Source organism: Synchiropus splendidus, chromosome 10 (genome assembly GCF_027744825.2).
Source record: "Synchiropus splendidus isolate RoL2022-P1 chromosome 10, RoL_Sspl_1.0, whole genome shotgun sequence".
NCBI lineage: Eukaryota > Metazoa > Chordata > Actinopteri > Syngnathiformes > Callionymidae > Synchiropus > Synchiropus splendidus.
In genome coordinates, this window is record NC_071343.1 from 3,461,758 (window position 1) to 3,488,453 (window position 26,696).

The window sequence follows — 26,696 nt, forward strand, 5'->3', positions numbered from 1 at the left end:
AGACAGACGGTAGAGATATTTTTAGACATATATACGTTGGTGATGGATGGATGGATGGATGGATGGTGAGACAGACAGACAACCAGGGCAGATGGATAAATGACAGTAAGATAATGGCATGGACAGACATGCAGGCAGATACCTAGATGGATACACAGACAGACATGCAGGCAGATTCCTTGCAGTGAGAGTGCTACAGTAAACATAGTCCAGATCACGCAGGTCACCTGAGAAGCAGCACTGTGAAGGATTAGAGATGAAGACACCACAGAGACGCTGTCGACATAATTTAAATCATTTTACTTCTTCTTCTTCTTCTTCTTGAAAACCCGCACAATATATACATAAACTCCATGAACCCGTGAATAAATTAAAGAATACAAAACTAAATATTTCCGCTAAAACACAAACGAATACAGAAGAAAACCCCGTTTCACAGCGCGTCACGAAAACAATGGAAGTGGAGTCCAGGCGCCAGAGCTCCCGTCCACACCGCACGAGGGAATAACTTAACTTAAATAACAGATCACGACATTCGCGGCGCTTTGTACAACGTGGTGTGTCATATTTGGTTGAAGGAGTGTTGCAGTTGGCCGTAAACAAACACTTTCGCTGCTACAAACAAAAGAGCTCGCGTGAAACCAAACGGGACGCAGCCCAAAGACTCGCTGGTGGCTCCGCTGAGGCGCGTTTCTCAAACGCTCCTCCAGCGGCTCGCGAAGCCGCATCCGCCGGGAACAGGAGTCTGGCGGGCGGCGTAGGCCAAACTCGAGGGTCGGTGCTGAGCTCGGCTCGGCAGCTCAAAGGTCCAACACCGCTCACATGAGCTGGGACTGTTGCATAGACTCCTGGTGTGAGGTCGGGTACCACGAGGTGTAGCTGGGGATGTAGGAGCCGCTCGTTCCCACGGAAGTCTTCACGGAGGTCGGCGAGCTCCACACCGGGGCCACGGTGGGAGACGCGCCGGAGAGTCCGCGGCCGCTGGCCAGGGCGCCGCTGTCCACGGTGCCGCCCCCCTGCTTCATCAGCTTCTTGAACTTGGAGCGTTTGTTCTGGAACCAGATCTTCACCTGCAGGACGTGAGAGGTAACGCTCGATTAGAACCGTCACTGGGTGAATTCCGTTACACACAGCAGTGACGCGTGTTCCGAAAGTGAAACGGTACAAATTGAAAAATGTACATTCAAAGCACCCACAGCATAGTTTGTCAATAAACATTCAACTCGTAAACAAAACAAATCTGCGCGTTAAACTGAACCATATCAACTCTGTTGTTGTGTCAAACGTATTAATGCATTTCAGCAGGGAATGATGAAGCACAGCATTCACTCTGCTGTAAAATCAAATGGATTGCAAACGATTAAAATATTTTAAAAAAGATACGGTTTTGTCTGGCGAAACAAGAACAAAGCAGCTGTTTCACATAAATACATACGCATATTAAATGAGGGTCAAAATCACCATCGATTATTCATCGTCGATATGAAAAATCGGTTGCGATTTTAACCGTAAATAATGTTAAACTAATACACACCTTGCGTTACGTCATAGCTTGTGTTAATTAATTGGCTGTCATTTATCATGAAATTCAATTAAAAGTGAAATTTTCAAATTGACATGGGAGGTGACGTCATATGGAATTTTCATTTATGCATCTGAATTAATTTGCATCTACTATGGTATCGCGATAAAAAGTGAATTAAATTTTAAATGCAATGCAATATTTGTGTAAACGTGTGATTATTCACATCATTATATTTATTTGAACGTGACAATAAAAATAAAACCTTACAAAGCTGCGTTAAATAGCTAGTGTCTTTCTCCCAAACAACCAGATCACGATGTTAGTTGCTTTAACGGTGCAGCAGCACAGTGGTCATCACCATACAGTTCGATCACGATATTCACGAATGTTATTGTAAACATACATACTGATATCGGTTCATTTGGAACTTTAGTTATATTAAACATCTGTTGTTTGCAGTCAACGGCCATAACTCAGAATTACCTGTCGCTGTAACGTGCTATAGAATAAGGACACTTATCACGTGTTAATCGAATTATCAGGAGGAGTCACCCAAACAATACCTGTATATCAAAACATAAACAATGTCAGACGCCATAATAGCAGACCATTACCTCTGTATGACGTCACAAGCATTACTGCCGTCAGCTATTTTCCCAAAATGATATGCAAGAATACGGTAAACACAACTGCACTATGAATAGTGAATGTCAAGTAATATAATAATAAGAGTATTTTTTTACGCAAAAAATGGTCCAAATAAAAAATATATTTGACATGCTAGTTAAATTAATACATACATTTTACCATTAATGGTGAAGTCCAATAAGTTAAAACAAACAAATGTAAAACATTAAACGCTTTCATAAAGATAACGAATAAAACATGTAGTCTCCATCAAGCATGTTTACGTTTTGCATTAAAGCATCAACCAAAATATTCGCTACCGTTTTTAATGGTGTAACTGGTATTTTATTTATATTTACTGTTAAGTAATTCGTGCAAGATGACAATGTATATAAATGTATATATGCGTTTAAAATAAGAGACTAAATGAATTGAGTATGATCACGTTTGTTTATCATTCATCTTGATGATGTTGAAGTCATAGGTGCGTGTTGAATGACAAATGGCTGATAAATTCTAATAACACAGCTTGGTGTTCTATAGAAAAACGAGAGAAGCGTCGGCTCTCCTGAGGAAAGGGGCAGCAGCAGCGGCAGCTCCTGTGAGCGGACGGAGGACTTGCCTGAGTCTGGGTGAGGCCCAGTGAAGCCGCCAGCTCCGCTCTCTCCGGCAGCGCCAGATACTGCGTCTGCTGGAACCTCCTGTTGAGCGCTTGCAGCTGTAAACTGGAGTAGATGGTCCTGGGCTTCCTGATCTTCTTCCCCTTGCCGTTGAAGCGCACCTCTCCTCCTTCCACCACCGTGTTCTTCTCTGCTTCTGGCGCTGAGCGAGACGACACAGACGGGGAGGTATTTACAGCCACTCTTTTTTTTTTTTTTTTTTTTTAGGAATAATTACCCTTAATTGCAAACATTGTTTAAAGCGTTACGCAATGAATAACGCGAGGCTCACCTGGTTCTTCTAGTCGAGTCTGGGCCAGAGCGGAGCTGCTCTGGTAGCTGTGGACGGAGCTGAGATACGGGCTGCTGGCGTGGCTGCCCACCGAGGAGTTGACGTAGGGGTACGCCAGGGGTCTGGGGAAGGACGAGGCCGGGCTGTAGCTGTCGTGCTGGCCGTGGCCTGTGGAGTGTAAACAGTGCATGGGGTAGTGTCCGTGGCTCATGGAGGACGGAGACATTTGCTGACTCGGGGGTCCAAACTCCATGAAGACGGGCTTTCCTGAGGCAGGGCTATTAAGACTCTCTGGAATCGTAGTCATTGTCATCTCTTCTGTTGTTCTACGCTCTCAGTGAAGGAAGGGTCCCAATTTAAGCCCAACTGCTTTTTTCTCTTTCCATTCATAAGAAAATGCCGTTTGTTGCGGTGAAAAGTCCCAGGTATATGATGCTGTGGACCGAGACAAACTCTCTCCAAGGTTTGAATCTCGGACTCATGAATATACATGACAGACGCGCGCTGATTGGTCCACGCGCTCCGCCAGGGAAGCCGATTGGCGACGCCGAGGTTCGGTCCGAACATCCCGACGGAAAACCACAAGAACCCCACAGTTCGCCACGGTGATGTTTTATTAATGCCCGTTATTAGTGGCCGCACTTGTTGATGTTGTTGTGGCGCCGTCAGCGTCTGAGGTTACAATGGCCGAGAAATAAACACAATAAAAGACACGACAGTTCAAATTCATTCATTTCATTTTTCATTTATTTTTAATATTAACAACTGTTATATATAAAATAACATCATAAATATTTGGTCATATTTGGTACTTGGTTTTATATTACACCACAATGACTTGGATAGAAAAAAACAGCTGTCATTTTAATTATAATATTAACGCGCTTTCTGCAGCCATATTTTCAATGATATCGTTTTCACAATAATAATTGTGAATAATTCCATTATTATAGATTGCTTTAACAGTCTACAAGGAACTCTGTAGCACACGGTCTGCACCTGTTTGACATTAAACTGTTAGGTGTAGTAGTAACGTCATCATTAATATCACCATCGTCATCAACATAAATTCAATTACCCTGCCTTTTTTTCGTCGCTAAATAATTTAGATGTCATCAATATCGGGAAGCACAATGTATGTATTGCAGTATAGTAGCTGACTGATGTATTTATTTTTTAATCTGTGCATTTTTAAAATAAAAGCAGGGCTTTTGCGATTATATATATATATATATATATATATATATATATATATATATATATATATATATATATATATATATATATATATATATAAAATAGTGAAAAAAGCGGTATTACTGAACAGTGTTTGTGAAGATTACTACTATTAGTGTTAAACGTTTTCTATATAAAACTTTTCTAATAGTGCTAATCTATCTATCTATCTATCTATCTATCTATCTATATATATATACAGGATATACATATCTATCTATCTATCTATCTATCTATCTATCTATCTATCTATCTATCTATATATATATATATATATATATATACACTGTATATCTATATCTATATCTATCTATAGATAGATGAGTACTATTAGAAAAGTTATATGCTTTTTGAAATGTCTCTAATAACTACAACAGTATCATTGATCTCATTCTGTGATAACAGACGTAGCTGCTACTTGTTGGACGTCATTAAAAGCTTCTATAATAGTTCCATTTGATAAGTCATGTATTTAACGCAGTCTTGAGTTACACCTGCGGCTGCTCACCTGACCGTTTTATTATGATTTTTACTGTTTCAGTGTTGGTTCATTTACTGAATCAACATGGAAAGACTTTAGTTTCAAACGTGAGCTTAGTGAGTCAAATAAAGGTTTGATCTTTTATAACGAGAATCGACGTCAAGGTGGAGCCACCTCCCACAAAGATGCTATGTTGTTTTTAAATAAAGCTCTTTTTTTTTTTTTTGTTAACTGCAATTCGCTGAAACAGGGCGAGTGAACGGACTTACTTGTCGCACGTGCAGGCGCGGACCATGTGCATCATGTGTATCCCAAGTGCCAAGGATCAGGCGGCATCACCAGGACGAGGCTTTCGCGCTGGAAGAAAAAAAAAAAACACCATCCAGAAGTTGCTTTTATCGCAGCAGAAGCTGCAGATCCGAGTGAGGATCCGCTCAGTCTCACATCCAGAGTCACAAATTAAACGCGCTTAAATCCCGTCGCCGCGATTATCAGTGTAATGACATAATTGAAGGCAAAAACAGAAGTTGGAAATGCGTTAAACAGAGAGAGAGAGAGCCGGCGCCGGCACCAACCTGCGCGGCAGGATTTAGAGCTTTTCTGTGCAGTATTGGGCTGTAGCTGGTGCCTGGCGCCTTGTCCCCTGAAATAGGCCAATTTCGAGTGATTTCTCCAGAATTACGTTGGAAAAACGCTTCAAGATTTCCTCTATCAACGACAATGATAATGGCGGTACAACCAATAATTATCATCTTCCAGAACACAGCACAGATTTTCATGGGCACTTGGTGGGTGCGTCTGATAACTGTCATTATTTTCCCACGATGATAGTATCTGCAAACCCAAGCGCGCCTGCGAGCGCGGCCATTAACGGAATAGAGGCTGAATTTGTTCTGAAAATGTAAAATAATACCCGGCACATCATATCAATAATGACGAGCCGCTTTTTTTCTTCTCCTTCTTCTTCTTGCAATTTAGCGCTGAAGAGGCCCTTTGGTCTCTCTGGCTGATGTGTATATTTCAATTACTGTTGACCACGCGAGTAAATATGTGAGGTCGTTAAGAAGAGTTTCCTGACCCGCCGGACCGCACCTCGGGCTGAGGAGGGCGGCGGGGGCCACGCTGGCTCCAGGGAGAAGCTCCTCCATGCATGGATGGAGCCGGACTCATTAGGATGAAGTAGCTCTGAAACACCTGCTGCTCTCCACCTGAGGGTTAGTGCAGAGGTGGAGCGGCGCAGAGATGTCACTGATGCAGGGATCTCTCCCCCCACCCCCACCCCCACCACTCCACCACCGCGCCAACCATCATTTTAACAGGTCGTCAAGCGGCCTACAGATTCTATTTTGTCAGAGTCTCGATTAACAAAAAACAAGCTGAAATGGAATATTAAAAATAAATAAATTAATAATTCCGACGCATTTTGTAACATATTTTAAAGCAACGTTTAAAATCAAATGCACAGAGGAAAATGAATGAATAATTTTGATCCGTATTTTCCATAAAGTTTTTTTTTTTTTTTTGCTTGAATAATAACGGCTGTGACGCCAGCAGCGGATATTGCGACGTGCACCTGTTTATTGTTTTGTTGTTCACCTCAGCTGTATTATTTACTTAATATTCATTGAGAGTGGGGACACAGATTGAGTCAAACTGTTCAAGTAATTCAATTCATTTTATGGCTAAACGGTGCAGCACACTTCACCCTTCACTTCATTGGTCAACAACCATCTTACCACATTAGATACATTTCCCTCGTTGAATCCATCACTTTCAATTTTCTGTGGGTGTCACACTTTTTTTTTTTTTTAATACAGTAGGATGTAGAAAGGAGCCTACAGCCAGGTAGGAGCAGAATATTCTCCTGTCTAAATTCAGTGAAAAGCAAATGATTCAGTGTCTGATTCATGTTTAATGAGGCAGGAGACGGTGAATTGATTTTATTCGGCAAGTAAAGTCACCATCAATGGTGAATATTAGCAGCAGTAAAATGATAAATGTACTGACAGAGCAGACAGATGGAGATTCAGATGAAGCAATATCAGTTATGGAGCAGAGTGGAGGCCAAGACAGACCTGTTAAACATGTTTATCATTACTGCCCACTTTCACCTCTCACACACAACATATGCTTTGCTATTCATCCCATTTCCAAAATGACAAATTTACGTGGGATTAAAAGATGAATAAAACACCTGTTGAATGGACTTCGGATTGGTCACTGCGTTGCTAAAGGACATTTCAAAGTCTTTTGTGCTCTCTGCTCAGAATGCTGGGGTCAGCGCGGAAAAGCCTCCAGTAAACTGGTAGAAACGCCGTCCCCATTTTCGCAGCAGCAGGGGTCAGGCCGTGGCAGCAAGCATCCGACCAGCCGTAAATTGGCTGCAAAATGACCAATTACCCGAGCGAGGGCCGTGGGGGAGAGAAGCCTCGGAAAAACATGGCTTTTACTTAATTCCGCTTAACTGTAAAAGAAACTCGTGTCACACCGATGCCTCGTGCAGCAGCATCCAGCCTGTTCAGCGAGGCTGAGAAACAGCTTCCGGACAAGTAGCAAAATAAGGGATTGGCCCTCAAAGTCGCCAACGAGTAACATGCCAGCGATGAACAAAAAGGACATGTTAAACATCCGCACGCGTGGCGTTAATTCCCAGGCAAATGTAAAACATGCAAATTCGCCAATTAAGTCATTTGCCCGCGGAGAGCCGGGCCGCTTGATGTTCAGCTGCCGCTGCGCCTTTAGTCTGGAAGCTCTTTCTAGTTTTTGTGAAGAGTTAAGTCTCCAACAAAGACAGAGAGGAGGTCAGCACTCAGCCAACACCTGAATACGCCTCTCTTTTTTTGCGCTCCCCTTGATCCCCACAGTCTGTGCCTGTCATTAGTCTTAATGATGGAAAATTGTCATGTTGATACAAGTCTTGCTCTCCCCCTCTCTTGTCGTCGAAGGTGGAAGCTCTATTTGTAACAAAGTTCTTTGTGACTAAAAGCCAGGGACGGCGCATTTGCCGCGGCGGAGAAAGAGGCCGTCCATGCTCTTTCCATAGTCGGGACAATTATTCCTACTGTGACCTTAATGATTTGCTCTGTTCATCCTAAATCTCCTCCACGAGCCAGACCCTCTGTAGAGCCCTGTGTCAGGAAATATGAAAAACCATTCATGTAATGAAACCATTTTGGCTGATGGAAAAAAAGAGGCTACTCAAGCTGCACTTGCTACAAAGACGGCTCAATTATATGAGTAATTGGGATGATTTTCCCTCCATTCACAGCTTTCTCTGAAAGGTAAAAACACAGATGCTGAAAGGGAAATTACTTGGACAATGTATAATCGGTGGAATGGTCACAACAGGGGAAAAAAAAGACGACGGTAAGAAAGTGTAGCTCTATAAATAGGTGGGCCACATAAAATACACCCCGGGAGACATAAACAAACAGCAGTGGTCCGGCAGACTCATGTGAATAATAGAACAAATGACCGCCAGAGAAGAACAAACACCAAGTAGATATGCAGCTGCCACAAAATTAAAGCCCCTCTCGGCTCCCATGAAAAATGCTCCCCCGTTCTTGGCTATCACTTGTTGTTCTTTGACAGGAAAAGGATAATTACCTCTCTCAGAGGCAGGAGGACTGACATGCCCTTTAGACTTTGCCATGAATGTAGGAGCCCCACTGAAAGCTGGAGGAATCATTTCTTGCTCTCTGCCTTTCCTTTATGTTGAAGAGCATGTTTTGTTCTGAAGAACTGGGAGATGACAGTATTACAGAGTGCATTAAAGCACCACTGTAAATACGGCATCTGTGTGTCTATCAGCCTCTCGGCTCGTGGGAGGAAAGAAAGTCGGGAAAATGCATTAAAACTTCAATTCCATCTTCCTGGGAGACACGATAGTGAGATGTGCGTGGCTTCCCTCTTCCTCAGTGGGTGTTGGATGAAACATTTTCTCTCCACTGCCAGGACGAGGAGCGGCTTTTTGTCTGACGGGGGCCTGATTTGACTTTTGTGCCGACCAAACATGATTGTATTTTGGGGGAAAGGTACATCTGCATATAAATTGCCAGTGGAATGACTTCCCTTCGCCTTGTTATGGAGCTCACACATTGGTGATGCATAAAATAGCTGTTCGGTGGAGGGCGCGCCGAGAAGACAAAAAGGAAGTTGAAGTTATTACTTAAGGTTGCGCTGATATTCACAGATACCAACTGCCAAAGAAAGTCGGTTTTTAGGTGCATGTTAAGGCGGCCTTTGATTGCAAATGTCTTCTCCACTCTGCTGATGTCTGCCTCTCTGTTGAGACCCATTGAGCGAGAGATGAGTTCTTGCATGTAGAATATAAAGTCGTATCCAGTCAGACAGGAAGCGCCTGTGTTGTCGGCAGAAAACCAGCATTAAGTTGTTTTGTTTTACGATGAATAAGACAAGTCGAGTCATCTCATCTCATCCATCCATCCATCCATCCATCCATCCATCCATCCAACCATCAAAGAGAGGGAGGGAAACAATATACTGGAGTAGAAATAATGATGGATATAAAGAAATAAATTGCTACAAGAAAGGGTAAGTACTAAGAAGAACCACAAAACAACAAAAGGAAACTGAAACAGACAGCAGAAATACCAAATGAACAGGAGGAAGAAGTTAAAATAAAGGGAGAAATTAACAAAATGTATTGCAAGTTATTAAAAGAACTGTTCATTCTGAGAGAAAAAAAACATACAAGGATTGGAAATGGTGGACAAAGCAAATGATGCAAGAACATTTTAGTCTTAAAAGACAATGGTAAACAACAGTAGAGCCAAAGACAAGAGTGAAGAACATGAAACTGATACGACAAGGTGTGACACAAAGCTGAAACTGTCTGCTATCTTGGTGATATTCCAGGAAGGGGTGAGGAAAATCAAAGTCCTTTCGGGGCAGATGACCCCTCCGGGTCTGGGTTACCAGCTCGTGCACTGATCACGATTCCCCACCCCGAAGTCTCTGAAAGAATGATGGCTTTTCCGGCCTCACACTTCACTGTGGTGGTGTGTCCCGGGACATGTAGCGCTAGTTTGAACACATTCCATCCCAGGAAGTTTCACTGATACTTGACTCCACGTGGCATCTTCAACGTTTGTTATGAGACCCAGCGTGTTGCCGATTCCTAAACCCTGCTGATGCTGTGTTTCTGTCTGCATCAGGCAGTTCGCATCAGCCGCCACAGACTAAATTAAAATCATGTTCTCACACAACAAAAGCACCTCTCCCCGTCCCTCTCCCCCCCACACGCACACACATGTAGCTGCTGACCCCGCCGCTCTGCAATCTGGAATAAATCTTTCAAGAGAAGCTGGGCGTCATTACAGCCTTGCAGCTCAAATACTTTTATCACACTCAAATAATGTGTTCCTTCCACACACCGTGTCATCACGTTCAAACCCCCAATAACTGGTCCGATGGCCGCCGGTGCGTGTTACAAGGCCGAGGCCAGCGCAGGCCCCCCGGTCCCACCTGATTGAGCCTCCTGCGAGGGGGAGCAGCAGCCGTCTGCCTCTGCCAGCCTGCACTCAGAGGAGACGCCCTCAAACCTCCAATCTCAATTGCCGCTTGTGCTCCCTGCTGGGCACTTCCTGACAGCCTCAACAAACCTCTTCATGTTGACAAGTCTTCACCGGGATCCCAGCTACCATGACGAGTGCACTCACTTCAACTTGAAATGAATTTATTTCGCCATTTCAGGGTTGGCCCCGATCTCATGACGGACCACAGCGACTGAAGCCGTCGCCATGGTAACCATGAGAGGTTTAGATCACACGTCTTCCTGATTAAATGTTTCAGGAAATACATTCAAAGTCCATTCACACACAAACAAAACATGAAACAAGTTTCACAAATCCATGTTGTTGAGAAGCCGCAGGGGTCCTTCTTGAGGGTCCTCGGATGCTGATGTGAACACACACCAATCAGCCATCTGACCTTAGCTGACCCTGGCAAATCACGGCCGCCTCTCCAGTCTCTTGTCTGGGCCGCTGAGAAGAGAGGAGGAACGCTTCTTTGACTAGGTCTATTGATAGCATCTGAGCAGTGGATCTGGGCTCAGCTTCCACGGAGAGGAATGTGAGGGCACCGCTGCATAGGCTGCTGCCACTGCGATAATCAGAAGAAAAATGTTGGTATGTTTTTTTTTTGAACTGAAATAAATATATGATGTATATTTACGTATATATTGATATTGTAAAATTAGTTTTGTTTTCTTAAAAGAGTACAACAAATATATTTGACTGTGTTTATGAATGAGGAAGAAGAGCCAATAAACTAAGATGAAAGAAAAAAACAGTGAGTGTGTCTGTGATCCAACAAAAGCCAGAAAGGTACATCTCCAGAGGAGAAGGTGGATGAGTACAGCGCGCACGACTGGAGAACAGAGGAAGTGAATCAGAAGGCGGGAGACAGGAAAACAGCTTGAAAATGACTCCATTGAAAATAAAATGGATGCGAACAGGAATGCTTGGAGTGGAAGTCCAAGACCAAGCACGGAAGCTGGACGTTCTGGTCACATACCAAGATGGTCTTGGGACACAACATGTTCTGTTCTGTTGTGGCAGCTGCAAAGGCTTCCATCTCTCGAGAAGACCTCCTTTTCTGAAGGAAGACAGTGATGTTTCCAGGTCAGACGCAGGATTCCCTTCAAGGAGGCTTCCAGAAGTCACCATCTCTTGGGGTGTAGACTTTGAGCTTCGAGCGAGCCCAGCCACCTCATGAAGAAGAATAACTTTGGTTGCTTGCATTCATGACCTTGTTCCATCAGATGCTACCCAAAGCTTGTCTTCTCCTGAGGCGTCACATACCAACTCTTCTCAGGAGGACCAGTGGTCATAATAAGCCACCTTTACTCATCCTGTGGGGAACGCACCGTAAGTCAAGTGGATGATGATCACATGAGGCGCTCTACCAACCGCCATCTTTTCTCTTTGTGACGCGCTCCCTACGCCATCAGGAAGGGAATGTCATTCACCGCGCCAACATGCTACGACGCTAGCTACCTTCCACGTCACTCTCCGACGCTCAAGTCCTCTTGAAAGTAGCCAACATCTTAGGACTGAGAAGATGCTTTTGGAATGCCCTGTCCAGGAAGGAGATGAGATCCTGACCTCGAATATCCTTCGGTGCCGTTCGCAGGTGACCTGCAGTTCTTTGGAGATCTAAAGTTCTGCTCATCGCTGATGGCGTGACAGAGAGGTGAGATCACTCCTTTGTTATTTCAGCGCGACGCTGAGAGACGAATATGATGTGTGGGATATATAAACCAGTCTGACCCGCAGCTGGACCTCGCTGATATTACTCACCAGGGACACAGAGACGAGTCTTTCAATTACACGGCAGCCGCTCGTCCCGCAGAAAGCCCAGGCCGGGCTGTCGGAGATTTTAATAAATGTGGGGAATGGTGCATGGGCAAAGTGTTGCTGTCTCAATAGAGTGACACAGACAGAGCAAGGCTGTCAATGGAGCCCCTAATGACAGAGTAAGATAATGACAGACCCCAGTTAGAATCAGCAGGAAGAGGAAGATCAATCTGCTGCCAGGGAGGGAGGCAGGGAGGGAGGGGAGGGGGACAAAACTCTGCCTTCTTTCTTTTCTAGCTTCTCAGTTTTATCTCATCTCATACATACGTGTCTTGTCTCCTGCAGCTGCCTCACAATGCGGCAGGGGCAGCTCCGCATTAAGCCCACAGTGGATCAATAGCCATTACAACTCCCACCCAGCCTGACACGTCGCAGCGCCACCGTTGACATTTCACTCAGGACACATTGATCCCTGGTGGACAATTCCAGCCTCCAGTTAGCAGCCGAGCCTGTGGTCCGGCTGGAATTGAAAAGCAAGGGGGGGGGTGAGTATAACACAGGAGGGAGGCTAACCAGCTGCCTGAGCCACAAGTAAACAGCACACCCCTCCATACATTCCTTATTTTCAATCTACTGGTTTTCCTGCCACCACTGCAATCTGAGGGGGTCGGTGTGTGTTTTTGAGGACGCCGCACGTAGGTGTGTCCATTGGTGCAAGATGTGCAGCCTAAAGTGTGAGAGTCTGCCCTGTGGCCGCGTGACTCACATCGGCACGGCCGATACCATCAGACAGACCAACGTGGAAAAAGCCAACCAGGGGGAAAAGTCCAAAATAAATAGAGGGTGTACTTAAAAAGTGGGAGTGTCCTTGAAAGTTGTGCAGGAAATAAACACAACAAAGTGCCAGACAACACGGCATTAGCTCCAATTGCCTTCAGAGGCGAAGATTTTATCGAGGGCTTCTGCAGAATAACCAACAGGCCGCTACAAAGAGAGAATTCAAACTCCTGCTGGCTGCTGGCCTGGATGACATAAGAGCCTCTTTCATGGCGATGTAGATTCAGATCTTGGTTCGTGCTAATCTTTTTTTTTTTGTTTTTGGAGAGTCAAATGAACGTCATGTGATTGTCGGAGCCTGAGTGAGTAATGTGGGCGGGGCTTATCGCCCCCACCCTGTTATGTTTCATCGATACATGGCCAGTGAACCAGTGCTTAGGGTTGCAGGGAGTGCTGGAGCCTATCCCAGCGGTTCTGTGTGTTAGTTTCTGTGAGGACCTTTCATTGCCATAAGTCTTTCCCCTTAACCATCCAAAAACAAATGGCTAACCTTAACCAGGGCCCTGAACCAATTATAATAAACTACTTTTAATGGCATTTGAATGACTGACCAAAATGTCCTCATAAGGCAAAATGTCCTCACAAGAAGGTGACTTGTCAAGACTCAGCTTCAGACGTACTCACAAGTATGGCAAAACATGTCTATCTAAGGTCAATTTTAGAGTGTCCAATTCACCTATTGAGCATGTCTTTGGGCTGTGGGAGGAAACCCGCGTGCACACGGGGAGAACATGCAAACTTCTCCATCTTTTAATCGGATGCAGAATTAAACTAATATGTCGTATAGTATAACCTCCGACAACAGTGTGAGGGAGGGGCGTGTCCAACTTTATGGACCGTCTTAAATGGTCAACTCCTGCTCCACCATGACACGTAAGGGCTTTAGGTTGGGGCCACTAACCGCGACACTTGCGGAGGGCGGGTCTAAAGTCCATCCAAAGTCAAAATGGCGGATCAGAACTGTAACCTTTTATCACTGTAAAAGTCGGTTAAGAGCAAAACAAGATCTGCACGTCGCCCTCTCGGGGTCCATCAACCATCCGAGGAGTTATCAGCTCTGTGAGTCGTGCAACATTTCACTTCTTCTTGTTCTTCTTTTCGATTTTCGTCTCATGACAGTTTGTCGCACACAATCAGGACTCTACATTGACAAGTCGCTCCTGTTGCAGACATGTTGTTCCTCTGAGAATCTGATACCAGCTACTGTGTAGCCGCCTGGTCTCAAAATAACATGATGACATTTCCAGGAAATGTTAATGGTGTGACAAGGTGATGCTTTTTTGTGGGGGCGTGTTGAATGGTACTCTCCTTGGACGGAGCAGAACCAACCCTAGTTCTAGAGTTTTGAAACAGTACTGCTCCCTGCTGTCCCACTGAGCTCATTGAATAAGACAATTCGACTAAAAGTAGGGCGATAACATTGGTTAAAAAATGTCTTCTGGGTGAAAAGCCGCTGCTTGGAGGAGGTCTGAGCTCAACCAGTGTTGAACGTGTTTCCACTGTCAACAATAACAGTAGCTTCTTAGACGCAATAAGCAACATCTGATTAACTTGTGAACCGGGTTCGGGTTTAAAAACCTCTTGAACGTCCACAAATGTGACTCCAAAGTTTGCTTCCTGAGGTGAACCGCTCTCCCCCTCTCAACAGAGCGGTTGAGTCACACACCCAAATCTGTGAATGAATCTATTGAGTGACACTCAGAGAAAGTTTCAGCCGCGGATCCAACATGGTTTCAAAGCCCCTGAAATGAGGCGCTTTAAAGCTAATCCCTATGCTCCTCACTGAATCTGTCATGAATGCCTGATGAGACCAGCAACACAAACCCTGGTCACATGACGCAACAACGCCCACCAAGTCCAAACATTCCAGACGGAGTCCCACTGAAAGCCTCCACGCTGCAGGCATCTCCGAGGACACACGGTGAGACGGAACGCTCCGGATTACAGGGCTAATCCCGTAATTGAATTCTTCTGGAAAATTGGATTTAATCAATTGTTCCCACCTGCTTCGCCACACAGTGACGAAATCTACCACGCGCACGTTTCATATACATATCACAGAGTGATTTCACAGAACCTCTGGGTGAGCCTGTCATGAATCACAAGCAAATCCAAACACAAGGAAGACGTTCAAACGGGTCATGACTCTGCAGGGGTGAAGGAACAGACCCGGCACTGGCTCATCAGCAGACCAGAGCTCATGAGTGAGCGAGTCATAGCTGCAGCTTTTGTCCAAGAAATGGGATCCTGTTCCAATCCTCAGATGGAATCGCTTCTGAGCATTTAATTACTCGGCATCACTTTGAACCAGAGGGAGGAAGTTGGACTGGAGCTGGGTCCAAACAAGAACCGTAGAAACTGTAGCACCTTAGTTCAAGAATGAGGGATGATAGTGACCATCTTAGCTCTTCAGGTTGTTGGTATTCATTTATGTTGCATGAAAAAGACTAAGATGTTAAGGCTCCATCGACTGTTGTCACGTCCTCCAAGTTCATTTTGGAACGTGGGCACAGAGAAAGTTGACTCAGTCTATAAAGACAGGAAGAAGCAAGTGGCAGTGAGGAAGAAATTCCTGGAAGTGAAGGAGGAGGCATATATTTTCTTCCCTGCAAAGCTGAAAGTTCACAGCCAAGGTGGTGAAGAGGAAATCTACCAAGCAAGATTTTATCAACACAAGGGTTTAGTTTGCGATTAATCGTGAGTTAACTGTGCTTCAGCGCGATTAAATTAGATTAATCTATTGACTTGTGTAAAGCTCAAAAATCTTGTGCGATAAAACAAGAAATACGGCATCAGAAGTAAACAGTTCATAACTGAGTGACAGGAACATAAGCTGCTGGCTGAACCAAAGTAAAAGCCGCACATGCCGCCAGTCACCTGGAGCAGATGATGACGGCACCAGAGGGAAGAGAGATATTCACAACGTTACAGTTCTCGTCCGGATCGGTCGCCTCTCCCCACAAACAGGAAGGTTGTTGTTAATATTGATCAGTGCATCTAAATGATTTTCTGTTGTTTTCGCGCACCCAACTCTCCACTGCCTCTGTAAATACGACCATTTGTCTAAAAAATAATTATAAGCACACCCCTGCATTACATTGCATCCTTGTTAACATTAAATAAAAGAAAAAAGAAAGTAATATGGAGCAAGTTACAATAAAGAATAACTTTATTAACATTGTTTTGTCTGTAACAGAAAAGACTTAAAGTGCATCAATTTGCCTGAAATGACAAAAAATATGAGTGGATTTGCAATGACACTTTATTCTCCTATGGCAACAAGGTTTGCTCCCTGGCATCGCTCCACGCCACCCTTGGCCCTGGGAAGGACTGATCTACAACAAGGTCTGAGCTGATTATCAGGACAGATTCACTCGCCTCAGACCTCTGGATGATCTTGTAAGATAATCTCATATCAGATCAGGCAGTTTCAATCCTTAGTCGGGAGGAGTGAGTGCTATGGTGGCATCTTATTGCACTTCAAGCTGGACTGGACCGCACAGAATGAAATAGTGGACCAGATTTGGCCCACGGGCCTTGAGTTTGGGACCAAACGAGTCTGGATTAAATCATCTTCAATGACTATAAACAACTGTGGATCTGTTGTGTGTGCTGGAGAAGCCTGAAGCTCTGAGATACAGTAGCAAGTCAGAAATGTGTGTTTCATATTTCCAACACGAGTGCGAGGTCGCACATGGAAGACGCCTCCCGAGAGCCGACCTCTGGACGGTGGAGCAGGGGTCTGACCCGCTTCTGCGCTCAGGAAACACCTGGAGAGAGCAACACATGTCGGTCGGCGAGGGAAACATGGCCGTCGGTGTCGGACTGATAAACTATTTCCATGTAAAGAGGGCTGTGACCTCGCGCCGAACATGTGTGGCTCTGGATATTGTTGGAAAGGGATGATGAAAAGACTGGATGCCAGCAGCAGTGGAGGAGGAGGAGAAGTCCGGGAGGAGGTTTGCTCCACGGCTCCCTGTGAGAAAGTTTTCTTCCTCCTGCAGCCTGGTTAAATTAGTCCCAGAGCCCAAGTGTGGACAGCAGCTGGAGAGCAAGAGTCAGCTCTGGCAGTGGTGATAATCAGCAGGGAGGATGTGGAGAGCAAAACCCTTGGGGAGGGGGGGGGGGGCTGGCAGGGGGGACGTGGTGGTGGTGGTGGTGGGGGGCTGGCTGTGATCTTACAGGCCCAATCAAGTGGAGCCCCGGCCTCATGCAGTGTAACAGCACACCATCGCCGCGCGCTACTCAAGAACCTGGACACAGAGCAGGTCTCCTCCCAAACAGGCTGCTTAACCCTTTCAGCGAGTGTCAGCCAGTGTGTGTGCGCGGCTCCCCCCCCCGACCCTCATTCTCTCATCGTGCCTCTAATCAGCCGCAGAGACAGCAGCTGCAGGGAGCCCCACTTCTAACCTGGGCTGAAGAGCCTGTTATCCTCCGTGAGAGGAGCACGGACGCAGAGCCGTGTGGCCGAGCATCTGCACGGCTGACACAGCCAGAGACCAGCGAGGCGAGAACACCCCCCCCCCGCCTCGACCGCAGGAGTCCTACTGCTTCACAACACAGCATTTACTTGTTTACGTGTCAGACAACTTCATTTTGATGTCCACGGAAGGTTTCAGATTCAGACACCTGAAAAACAAACGTACTATTTCTGTCTTCTGGCTCAGCTCACTTGCTGCGCAAACTTATAACTCCTGTATTACTTATTTACTTATTATCCAATGTGCAAAGATTCAGAAGCACTGTTTGTCATACAATGTCATTCAAGAAATCTATTGTCCACATGCACTAGCAAAACATCTAACCTAACCTAACCTAACCTACACAACACAACACAACACAACATAACCTAGCATAGCATAGCATAGCATAACCTAGCATAGCATAACCTAGCATAAGCTAGCATAGCATAGCATAGCATAACATAAAGAACAGCACCATGAAATATACTTGTACTTATACCCCAGTATATGTAATAAAATGAACTTTGAGTTTACTACTTTTTGCACAGGAGTACGGTGGCCTGGAGTACTATACACGACAAGTCACGATATTTTATCGTTACTCTTGTCCAGAGACTCCATTTTCAAGTGAAATGTTATCGTGCGTTTCAGATGCAAAGACAAGACAAAAAAGTGCTGTTTACTAACTCAGATACTAAGATAATGTAAAGGGCCAGAAATGGCACTTTAATAAATGAAAACAAAAGCTAAATGCTAGTCCAACAGCTGCTAACAATTCCAGCCACGTCACAGAGAGGCTTGAGATTTTCAAATATTTTGTTCCTGAAATGAATAAATCCAAAGCCTAAATTTACTGTGATGTGTGAACACCCTCTCGCCCTGAACAGATGGAAGCTGCCGTGACACATGGCTGAAGGTGAACACTGATCACGATCATATAAGTTGGCCAGATTCCACTCCACTTCTCTTACTATGCGGAACCACAGCACTGAAGGGTACTGTGAACTGTCCTATCTAGCAGGGTGTGCAGCGTCCTTCTTCATTATCTCTCCATTCAGCTTGAGTGGCCACGGTTCAGCAGTGAATCTGCACCAGTTTCAATTGAGCGTCAAGAGAAGAGGACCGTTCTCTCCGCTACAGACAGAGGCGGCCATTGTGGGCCGTCCTCACTAAATCAGTCCAGCTCAGAGGCGGCACACGACAAGTGGTTCACCAGCAAGGTCCGGGCAGGTAGGGTCAGATCCAGGTCTGATGACACAGCTGCCGACCCTCCACATCCCTCTGGTGGACTCGCGCTTCCCGGCAAACTTCAGGTCCAGTTTGGTCGCCAAACAAACGTGGGTTTCACTTCCTGTAAGGCTGTTTGTGTAAATACCACAGCGCAAAAACGCATTTTCACCAAATTTCTGAGCGTAATTGGGCCTGGCAGCAGCCGGGCCAGACACCACATGAAACGCCGTGACGACGTCTCTGTCCAGGAGAAAATCAGCGCGGCCTCCAAGTGACTTTGTGGGATTGTTTTCCTTGCTGCTCAGATTTATCTGGTGTGGTGAAGTTCTGGGGGTGGGAAGAAACCAACGTGGGAATTTGAGACGGAAACGGAGCTCGTTGCCCTTTTCCTTCTGTTTTCGCCAAAACAAACCAGACTGCATCTTTACAGTCCACTGAAGATCGCAACATCATCCATCAGAGACGGACGGCTCCGGGGCCAGAGCCAAATTCATCGCAAGCAATAACCCAACCTGACCCTGGTGCACAAAACGAAAAGCTTGTCTATATATATATATATATATATATATATATATGACTAATATAACTAAACTGTTGTGATTTTATATATTTATTTACATTATTTTATCTTTGCCTGTAAATAAGCAAGCCATTTGTTTATTAACAGTTCATATGTGTTCTCCAGTCTTACGATAGTTGTTTCCCGACTGAGGCGTTAGCAAGGCGAGTGCTAACAAAGCTAGCAGTAAACACAAATACAGCGGACCACAAACATGATTCTGTTTGTTGCTTACAAGGGTCTGAACAACCAGAAATGAACTCTTGATTTCAGAAAATGAATCTTATCTGATCCTGTCAACGTGGTAGTGTTGTACAACGCTGACAGCTAACTGCGATCACACACATTAGCCGTATGAATGCGTCGTTCTTAAATCTTATTCATTTGATTTGAACGAGCCAGTGTTTTGTAACAGTGTACACTGTATAATTGAGTGTGTTTAATAGCATTACACCATAATTATATTGTTAAAAACGTGTTTCCTCTGTACATAATTGCCTGCTAGCTAGTTATGACACGCTGTCATTAAAATGCTCGTGAAAGTGACAGTCACAGTCCAGGAGTTTTTGTATCGTTTTCTTCGGATACAGTCTTATAAAAAAAGAACAGGCTTCACATGAACGACTGAAATTTTTGGTATTTTAAGGGATGGTGGAAGAGGTCAGGTGATAGTTGTGTGGAGTTTGCTGTGGATTTTATTGGTGGGAAAACCTGACAATGGGGCGCTAAAGTGCGCAGCAGGATGAAACAACCAACCTGAGAGCATTCAGCGTTCACCTCATTAACCGCGGGTCCACTTACGGAACAAGTGTTCACATTATCTGATCGCGGCTCAGACTTGCATGGCTGAGTGCTGCCGCGCTCCGCAGAGATATAGAAATGATTTCTGCTGACAGCCCAGGTGCATCATGGGAGGCCAGCACAGACCCCAACACACCCCCAGCTCCCCTCCACGGCGCAGAGGCCGGCTCTGAATGCAGCAGCCTCCCACTCTGGCCGTCTTGAAGAGGATCAGCAGGCGCTCCGAGTTGGCCGAGGTTTGCTGGAGAACAAGTGGGGCTTTGAGCAGCTCTCTGCCAGTCAGCCGGGGCGCTTCAGGCCCCTGCACCTCGGGGGTTAACCTCTCAGACTGCCAAGCAAAATACTGCAAGAGGCTCGCAATTACAGAGACAGTCAAAGGCCACACGCAATTTCCAGAGCTATTTACACAGTTAGGAGCCCCCTCCTCCAGAAGCACCAAGAATAGGCGGAATTAAGATGGCGGGGGGGACACAGGGGGGTCTTCGTGCAATTATTCGTCGGCTAGAGATGAGAATCCATGATGGTAAATAGAAATCGGAATTAATACAAAGCATAGAAATATACACCCAAATCCCCCCGTGTCAAACTTAAGGCCTGGGGGCCGAAAAGGACCCGCCGTACGAAAAAAAATGGCCTCTGAGAGCTAGAATTCTGCTCTGATTTAATCCAGCTAATCCCAATGCCTGCTCATTTTGGGCCTCCGATGGTGCTCAAGATGGAGGGGTTTGCTGAAAACACCCTCAAAGAAACCCAAAATTCAAACACTGAGTTACTGAGTTATTCATATTTCCTCATAAATATGTCAGTCCTGTTGCGTAGTCTTCATTTATTCTCCCACACTCGTTTCCAAAGAAGCTTTTCGACCCTGGAAAAGTTGCGGCACTGACGTCCAGGTGTGCTCACGCTGATGTCGTATGTGTTTATAAAAACAGTCGTCGCTCCTGGCAGGCCGGTGCAGCGGTGCTCCCGGGGGACTGTCGAGGTCCAAGGGGGCCCCAGCACTTCGAACCCGCACAGCTGTTGTCCAGGTCTAGAGCCTCTCCAGAGCCCGACACTTCCTCCTGCGAGGGGACCGCCCACCCCGGGGGCACTGCGGACTAATAATAACATCCAACATGCCGGGCCCGGGTCAGACGCAAGCGTGACCCTCCCCATCACAGCACCAGAACCTGGACAGGAGCCAGGGCTGGGAGGCCCCTGCTGCAGCATGGAGGGTCTGTGGGTGGCTGCCTCGACTTCCTACTTATGCACCAGTGAAGGCAATTTTGGGGGGGACGCTGCAGGAGGAAGGATCAGCTTTCGGCTTTAGATGCACTCAGGTGTTTGAAGGTGAAGCACGAGGGAGTGATGAGACGTGACATCAAGACGGATCGGCTTCGGTTCAGACGTGTCGACACCGACTGAAGATGATAACGTGAAACAGCAGCACAGACGCTGCACCAATAAAAAGAAATATTCTGGACGAGACCCGGGGCCACATGCCTGTCTGTGTGGCCCTCGTGAGGTCAGAGCCATGCACTGAAGCAGTTCATGAAAAAAAATCTGCTTCAAGTATACGCTCAAATATTTGTCTTTTTTGTGCCTTTTTATGATTTAAAATGAGATTCATTTATGTTTAATGTTTTTATTATGAAAGTCCCTTTCAAGCATTTTTGAGTCTCTCTTGTCCCTGAAATTAAATGTAAAATTTGCCACTCAAATTGAAAACATTGACATATTTATGATTCACATTGAGAATCTTTTCATTCAAACACAGATAAAAATGGACGAGGCTTAACCCAATGTAACTTTTCCCATCATATGAAAGACTCTTTTTATTACTATTGCTGAACCAGGAGATACTGCAGGTCAGTTCATTGTGCTGTTTGCAGACGGAGGGCTGTCGATACATTTTTAATCTGGTTTAATCGCACTAGTTAACTCACGATTAATCGCCAATTACATCCCTTAGTTGATAAATTCCTTTAAGTTACATTTACAATAGATTTTAAAAAGTGATTAATTTGGGATTAATCGCAAGTTAACTCCACTGTGCGATTAAAGAACACTGAAAATGTGACTGTACTGACAGCCCTACTTTAGAGTCAGAGTGGCGACACGTTGACTCAGGACCTTGTGGAGCTCCAACTGCAAAACCAGCTCTGATGGGAGGCTTATTTAGAGAGAATTCAACGTTGCGCGCTCAGGACAGCATCAAAGCGAACGACGCAGAGACTTTCACTCGGGACGGTTTCTCACACTCACCAGGCAGCAGGGAATATTTGGCCCCAATTAGCCGAGAGAATCTGGGAAATGTCATTTTCCTGTTTATGTGTGTGTTCAGCTGCGAAGACTCTGCTGAGGTCCGAAGTGTTTTCTTCTCTGAGTGACATTTGTGTAATGTTACGGTTTGTGTTTCGCTCTCGCTCTTGATTTCTGTGTACAGTCGAGAACTCCACACGAATATCAGGTTCCTTTGATGCATCTTCAGGCTTGTCGTGTGTCACTGATACAGCTGCATTCAGACCAGAGAAGAACAAACCCCCAAACATGCAAGTTTCAGGTGGAAGAAATTATATAAATCCCACAAAATATTTTCAGTGAATTAGTGTAATTTATATTTATGACTGCTGTGACATCGCACACACCCTTGTATCACTATCTTTGTGGGGACATTTCATTCACTTTCATGCTCTCCCCATCCGCTCACTCTAAACCTAACCATCCAACGTTTTGTGGATTTTAACCCCTTACATTTATTTTTAACTCAGTCAGAAATAAGTAAGTTGGGTTTGGAGACACCAGGAGATGGTTTGGACACATGGAGAGAAGCTGAAACTCAAGAGGAAGGTGGAGATCTTTCTAGGGCACGGACCCCATAAGGGGCGCGTGGGTGAAGGTTTTCAGTCCAACTGATCAGGAGTGTTCCGTTTAACCCATGGATCAGGGGTTTGACTATCAGAAAGAAAAGTGGAAACACACAAGGAAATGTTCGTGCTTAAATGGAATTTCATTCATTACCCAAATTATTGAATCAGTTTTCACATTTATTTCACAGCAGAAAATATGTATGAATGTGATTTTAGGAGTTCCTTCCTCAGTCACCATCCGGCTGCAGTGTGTCGCCGCTCCGGACCACGTCCCACAATGCTGGGACTCACCATTGTGACACAACAAAACGACGCTGCATATTTGTGTTTCCAAGAATCGGAAACACAAATATGCTCAAATATTGAAGCAAGAACTTCTGAACTATTATTGTACTGTGAGTCAACTGCAACCTAGAGATGAACAAGTCTCTGATCGATTCCTCATCGGCGAGAGACACACAATGTTCTGCGACACTTATTTGACTGATGTTTAAACACAAACACATGCTGGCGTTGGCGACACACTCCGACAGTCTCCGCAAACTTCTGTGGAAAACAACCAGCTGTGAAAGATGAATATCATAAACTGATGACAAGTGCAGTGTCATTTTGTTGTGGAGAGAAAACTGACCTGGTGGGGAGTCACAGCATTGTGGGACGTGGTCCGGAGCGGCGACACACTGCAGCCGGATGGTGAAAGAATTCTTAACATCACATTCATGTACATTTTCTGCTCTTATATAAATGTAAAAATGGATCCAATTTGGGTAATCTTAGTTAGTAAATAAATTGTTTCAAATGAGATGGAATGATGAGTGTCATAATTTGGGATTAAATGTAAAAAAAAAAAAAAAAGAAAATTTAATTTAAGCACGAACATTTCCTTGTGTGTTTCCACCTTTCTTTCTGATAGTCAAACCCCGGATCCATGGGTTAAACGGAACACTCCTGATCAGTTGGACTGAAAACCTTCACCCACACGGCTCGTTTGGGATTCAGTTTGACGTCCGTGCCCTAGAAAGATCTCCACCTTCCTCTTGAGTTTCCTTCTCTCCACGTGTCCAAACCATCTCATGGCGTCTCCAAACCCAACTTACTTATTTCTGACTGAGTGAAACAGAAATTTATGGGGTCAAAATCCACAAAACGTTGGACTCAGTCTAAGTTATTCTAGACATGTTTGCAGGATATTAATCCGGCGGCCATGTCTCTGCTTCAGTTTCTGACCCAAACCAAAAACCTCAGCAGTTTTCTCTCTGCTCAGATAGGAAATGTCCAAATCAGTGGCCAGGCTACAGGGTTCACGTCTCCATCTCGACCACGATCTGCAAGCTGACAAGATTACACAGAAGCCTTCCTGTCTCCTCCGGCCGATAGCATCTCACACGCCCCCCCCCTCTCCCTCCGTCTCATACGTCCCGGCCCCTGATAGCACCAATTACATCCAAATGGAGCGGTTTTAATTGGAAAACTGAAGCAAATGTTCACCCAAGTCCACAGCACGGCTCATTGAAGAGATTAATACCCGGCCGTGGCCTGCAGGACAGGGAGAGCCGGTCTGGGGGAAGGAGGAGGGCATTAATGTGGGGAGCAGGAATCGGTGGTGCAGATTTAATCCACCGAGTCACTGCTTGTTCCACTTTTGGAGAGTCGGTAAACGCGTTTAGATCTTCATAGGTTCTTTGTGTTTGGAGGATTGTACTTATTCAACCTTAGCTCAGCTACGACTAAGATCTGAGTTACGCAGCCTAGCTACCACACCGACCCCAAGACTTGTTGGGCAGAAGGTGCGAGACCGTGAGACCGACTCGCAGATTGGTCACAAGGACTTGACCATTCTGTCATGAAGACAGAGCTGAGCCAAAGGACTCTCCATCAACGTTCCTACAGCTGCCTTTCCAAGGTGTTGAGTGCAGGCCATCGGTGGAGGAGAAGGCCCTGGTAAAAGGCTGATACAGCGATGCAGCACAGATAAGGCAGGTGTGTCTGGACTCTGTCTTAGATCGGAATCAGAATCAGAACCACTTTATTTCTCCGGGGGGGAAATTGCTTTTTGTTACAACCACAACATCTGCTCAAAATAAAAGAGTAATAAAGAAACAGAGAGAGAACGTCACATGGACTGTTACTCAAACAAAAAAAATAAAAATAAAGTCATAATAATTAGTGGTGGGACTTTAACAAGTTAATTATGATTAAGTAATTACAACATAATTACGATTAATTAATTACAACAAAAAAAATTATTTAATTGAACAGTTTTTTCTCCAGACAACAGGGAACCTTTGTCAGTGCAGGAGTTCCTGGTCCACTGATCCCACTGATGCACCAGACACGTGGCAGCTAGGATGAGAACAACAACAACAAACATGGAGGAATCATCCCCGAACAAAAGCAAACAAAAGCATCTGTTTGCTTTGGTTCAGGGAGGTTTTTCTCTACACAATGTCCAGGGTTTCCACTACTCTGAATGTACTTGAAATTCGGATAAAATTGTAATTCTTATAGAAATATTTTCAAGACATTAAAAGAACTTTAGCTGAAATCAGGTGATATAAAGACTTGAATGTAGACACCATGGTGGTTTATTGTGCTATTGTCAAACTGATGCAAAATATGTATGTAAATATGTATGTATGGCTCCATCATTTGATTCAGTAATATACCACATTCATTCAAATAGAAAAACGTGTCTTCTTGTGTGAAACCATTAAACTCGAATCCCACCCCTAATAACTATATATACTACTAAGGGCGAATAAAAAGAACCATCCAAACAGGGTTTACAGTGTATCTTAAACACCCTCAGAGTAGAGTCCTACTCCTCCGCGTGGAACGGAGCCTGGTGGCTCTGGTATCTCAGTCCTGGAGAAGGATCCATGGGTGAGGGAAGTCAGACCTTTCTCCCAGACTTCTGCCCCCAAGACAACGAAGAGATGGATGTCCTGTAGGGGTGGACAGACAGACGGACGGACGGGCACACACAGAAGACAAACTCCAAAAAAGAAACATGCGATATGTCTGTAGCAAGCAGCTCAATCAATGGCAGAAACAGTGGCCTGTTCCAAAAGAGCCTTTTGTGTGCCATTGAGGCAGGACGGCGCCACGAGAGTCCACGCTCGATATGAGATGAACCATTGATCCCCGATCATTTAACGGAGAAGCTAATCACACGCTGGAGCTCTGCTGGCGCTGAGATGGAAACCACTGACCACGAACAGCCTCATAAACAAGCAGATAATGGGCCGAGTCATTCATGCACATGAGCCATTTGTCCTGCATGATAAGGAGCCGTGCAGGAAATGAAACCTTTCCTGCAGCGACTGAGCCTCCGTGCTGCTGATACAGAGGAATATGATTTAAACGCGTCCTGCCGGGGGAAATCTTGTCACAACAATGACGGGAGCCCACACGCTGGACTTTTTCTTTTTTTTTAAGATTCAACAGCAGCAGTTTCATCGCTTCCTTCTCTTGAGCAGATTAGCATATCAGCGCCAGGATCTGAGGTCTGTCCAACAGGCACCAGCTCTGCTCCCCCACACGCATGTAAAGATGTTAAACTTGGTTTGTGTTTCACTGTTGTGGTGGCGCTTGTCATCGCGTCAAACGTTAGGCGTTTAGAAGAGAAAAGGGGAGCAGCCATGGGAACGTGATGAGAAAACCCCAGTCGGAGTCCAGGGGCGGGGGGTCTGCTCGGACTGTCCCGGCCGGGTCACTCCTGGGAACCTGGCAGCCAAGACGGTGCAGCGCAGGGATCATGTTCCACTACACGTCGTCGCAGAAATGCCGACGCATTTCTGTAGTCATTTACACGATGA

General features: G+C 45.3%; 1 protein-coding gene across 1 annotated transcript; it reads right to left on the reverse strand.

The window, feature by feature from the left end:
* Positions 1 to 284: 284 nt before the first annotated feature.
* dlx1a (distal-less homeobox 1a) lies at positions 285 to 5,222 on the reverse strand. Its single transcript, XM_053877294.1, has 4 exons — positions 5,090 to 5,222; positions 3,104 to 3,775; positions 2,775 to 2,974; positions 285 to 1,070 (listed from the first exon to the last, which is right to left on the reverse strand). The coding sequence occupies exons 2-4, from the start codon at positions 3,414 to 3,416 to the stop codon at positions 819 to 821; spliced, it is 765 nt and encodes a 254-aa protein (XP_053733269.1). The 5' UTR covers positions 3,417 to 3,775; positions 5,090 to 5,222; the 3' UTR covers positions 285 to 818.
* Between the last annotated feature and the right edge of the window lie 21,474 nt (positions 5,223 to 26,696).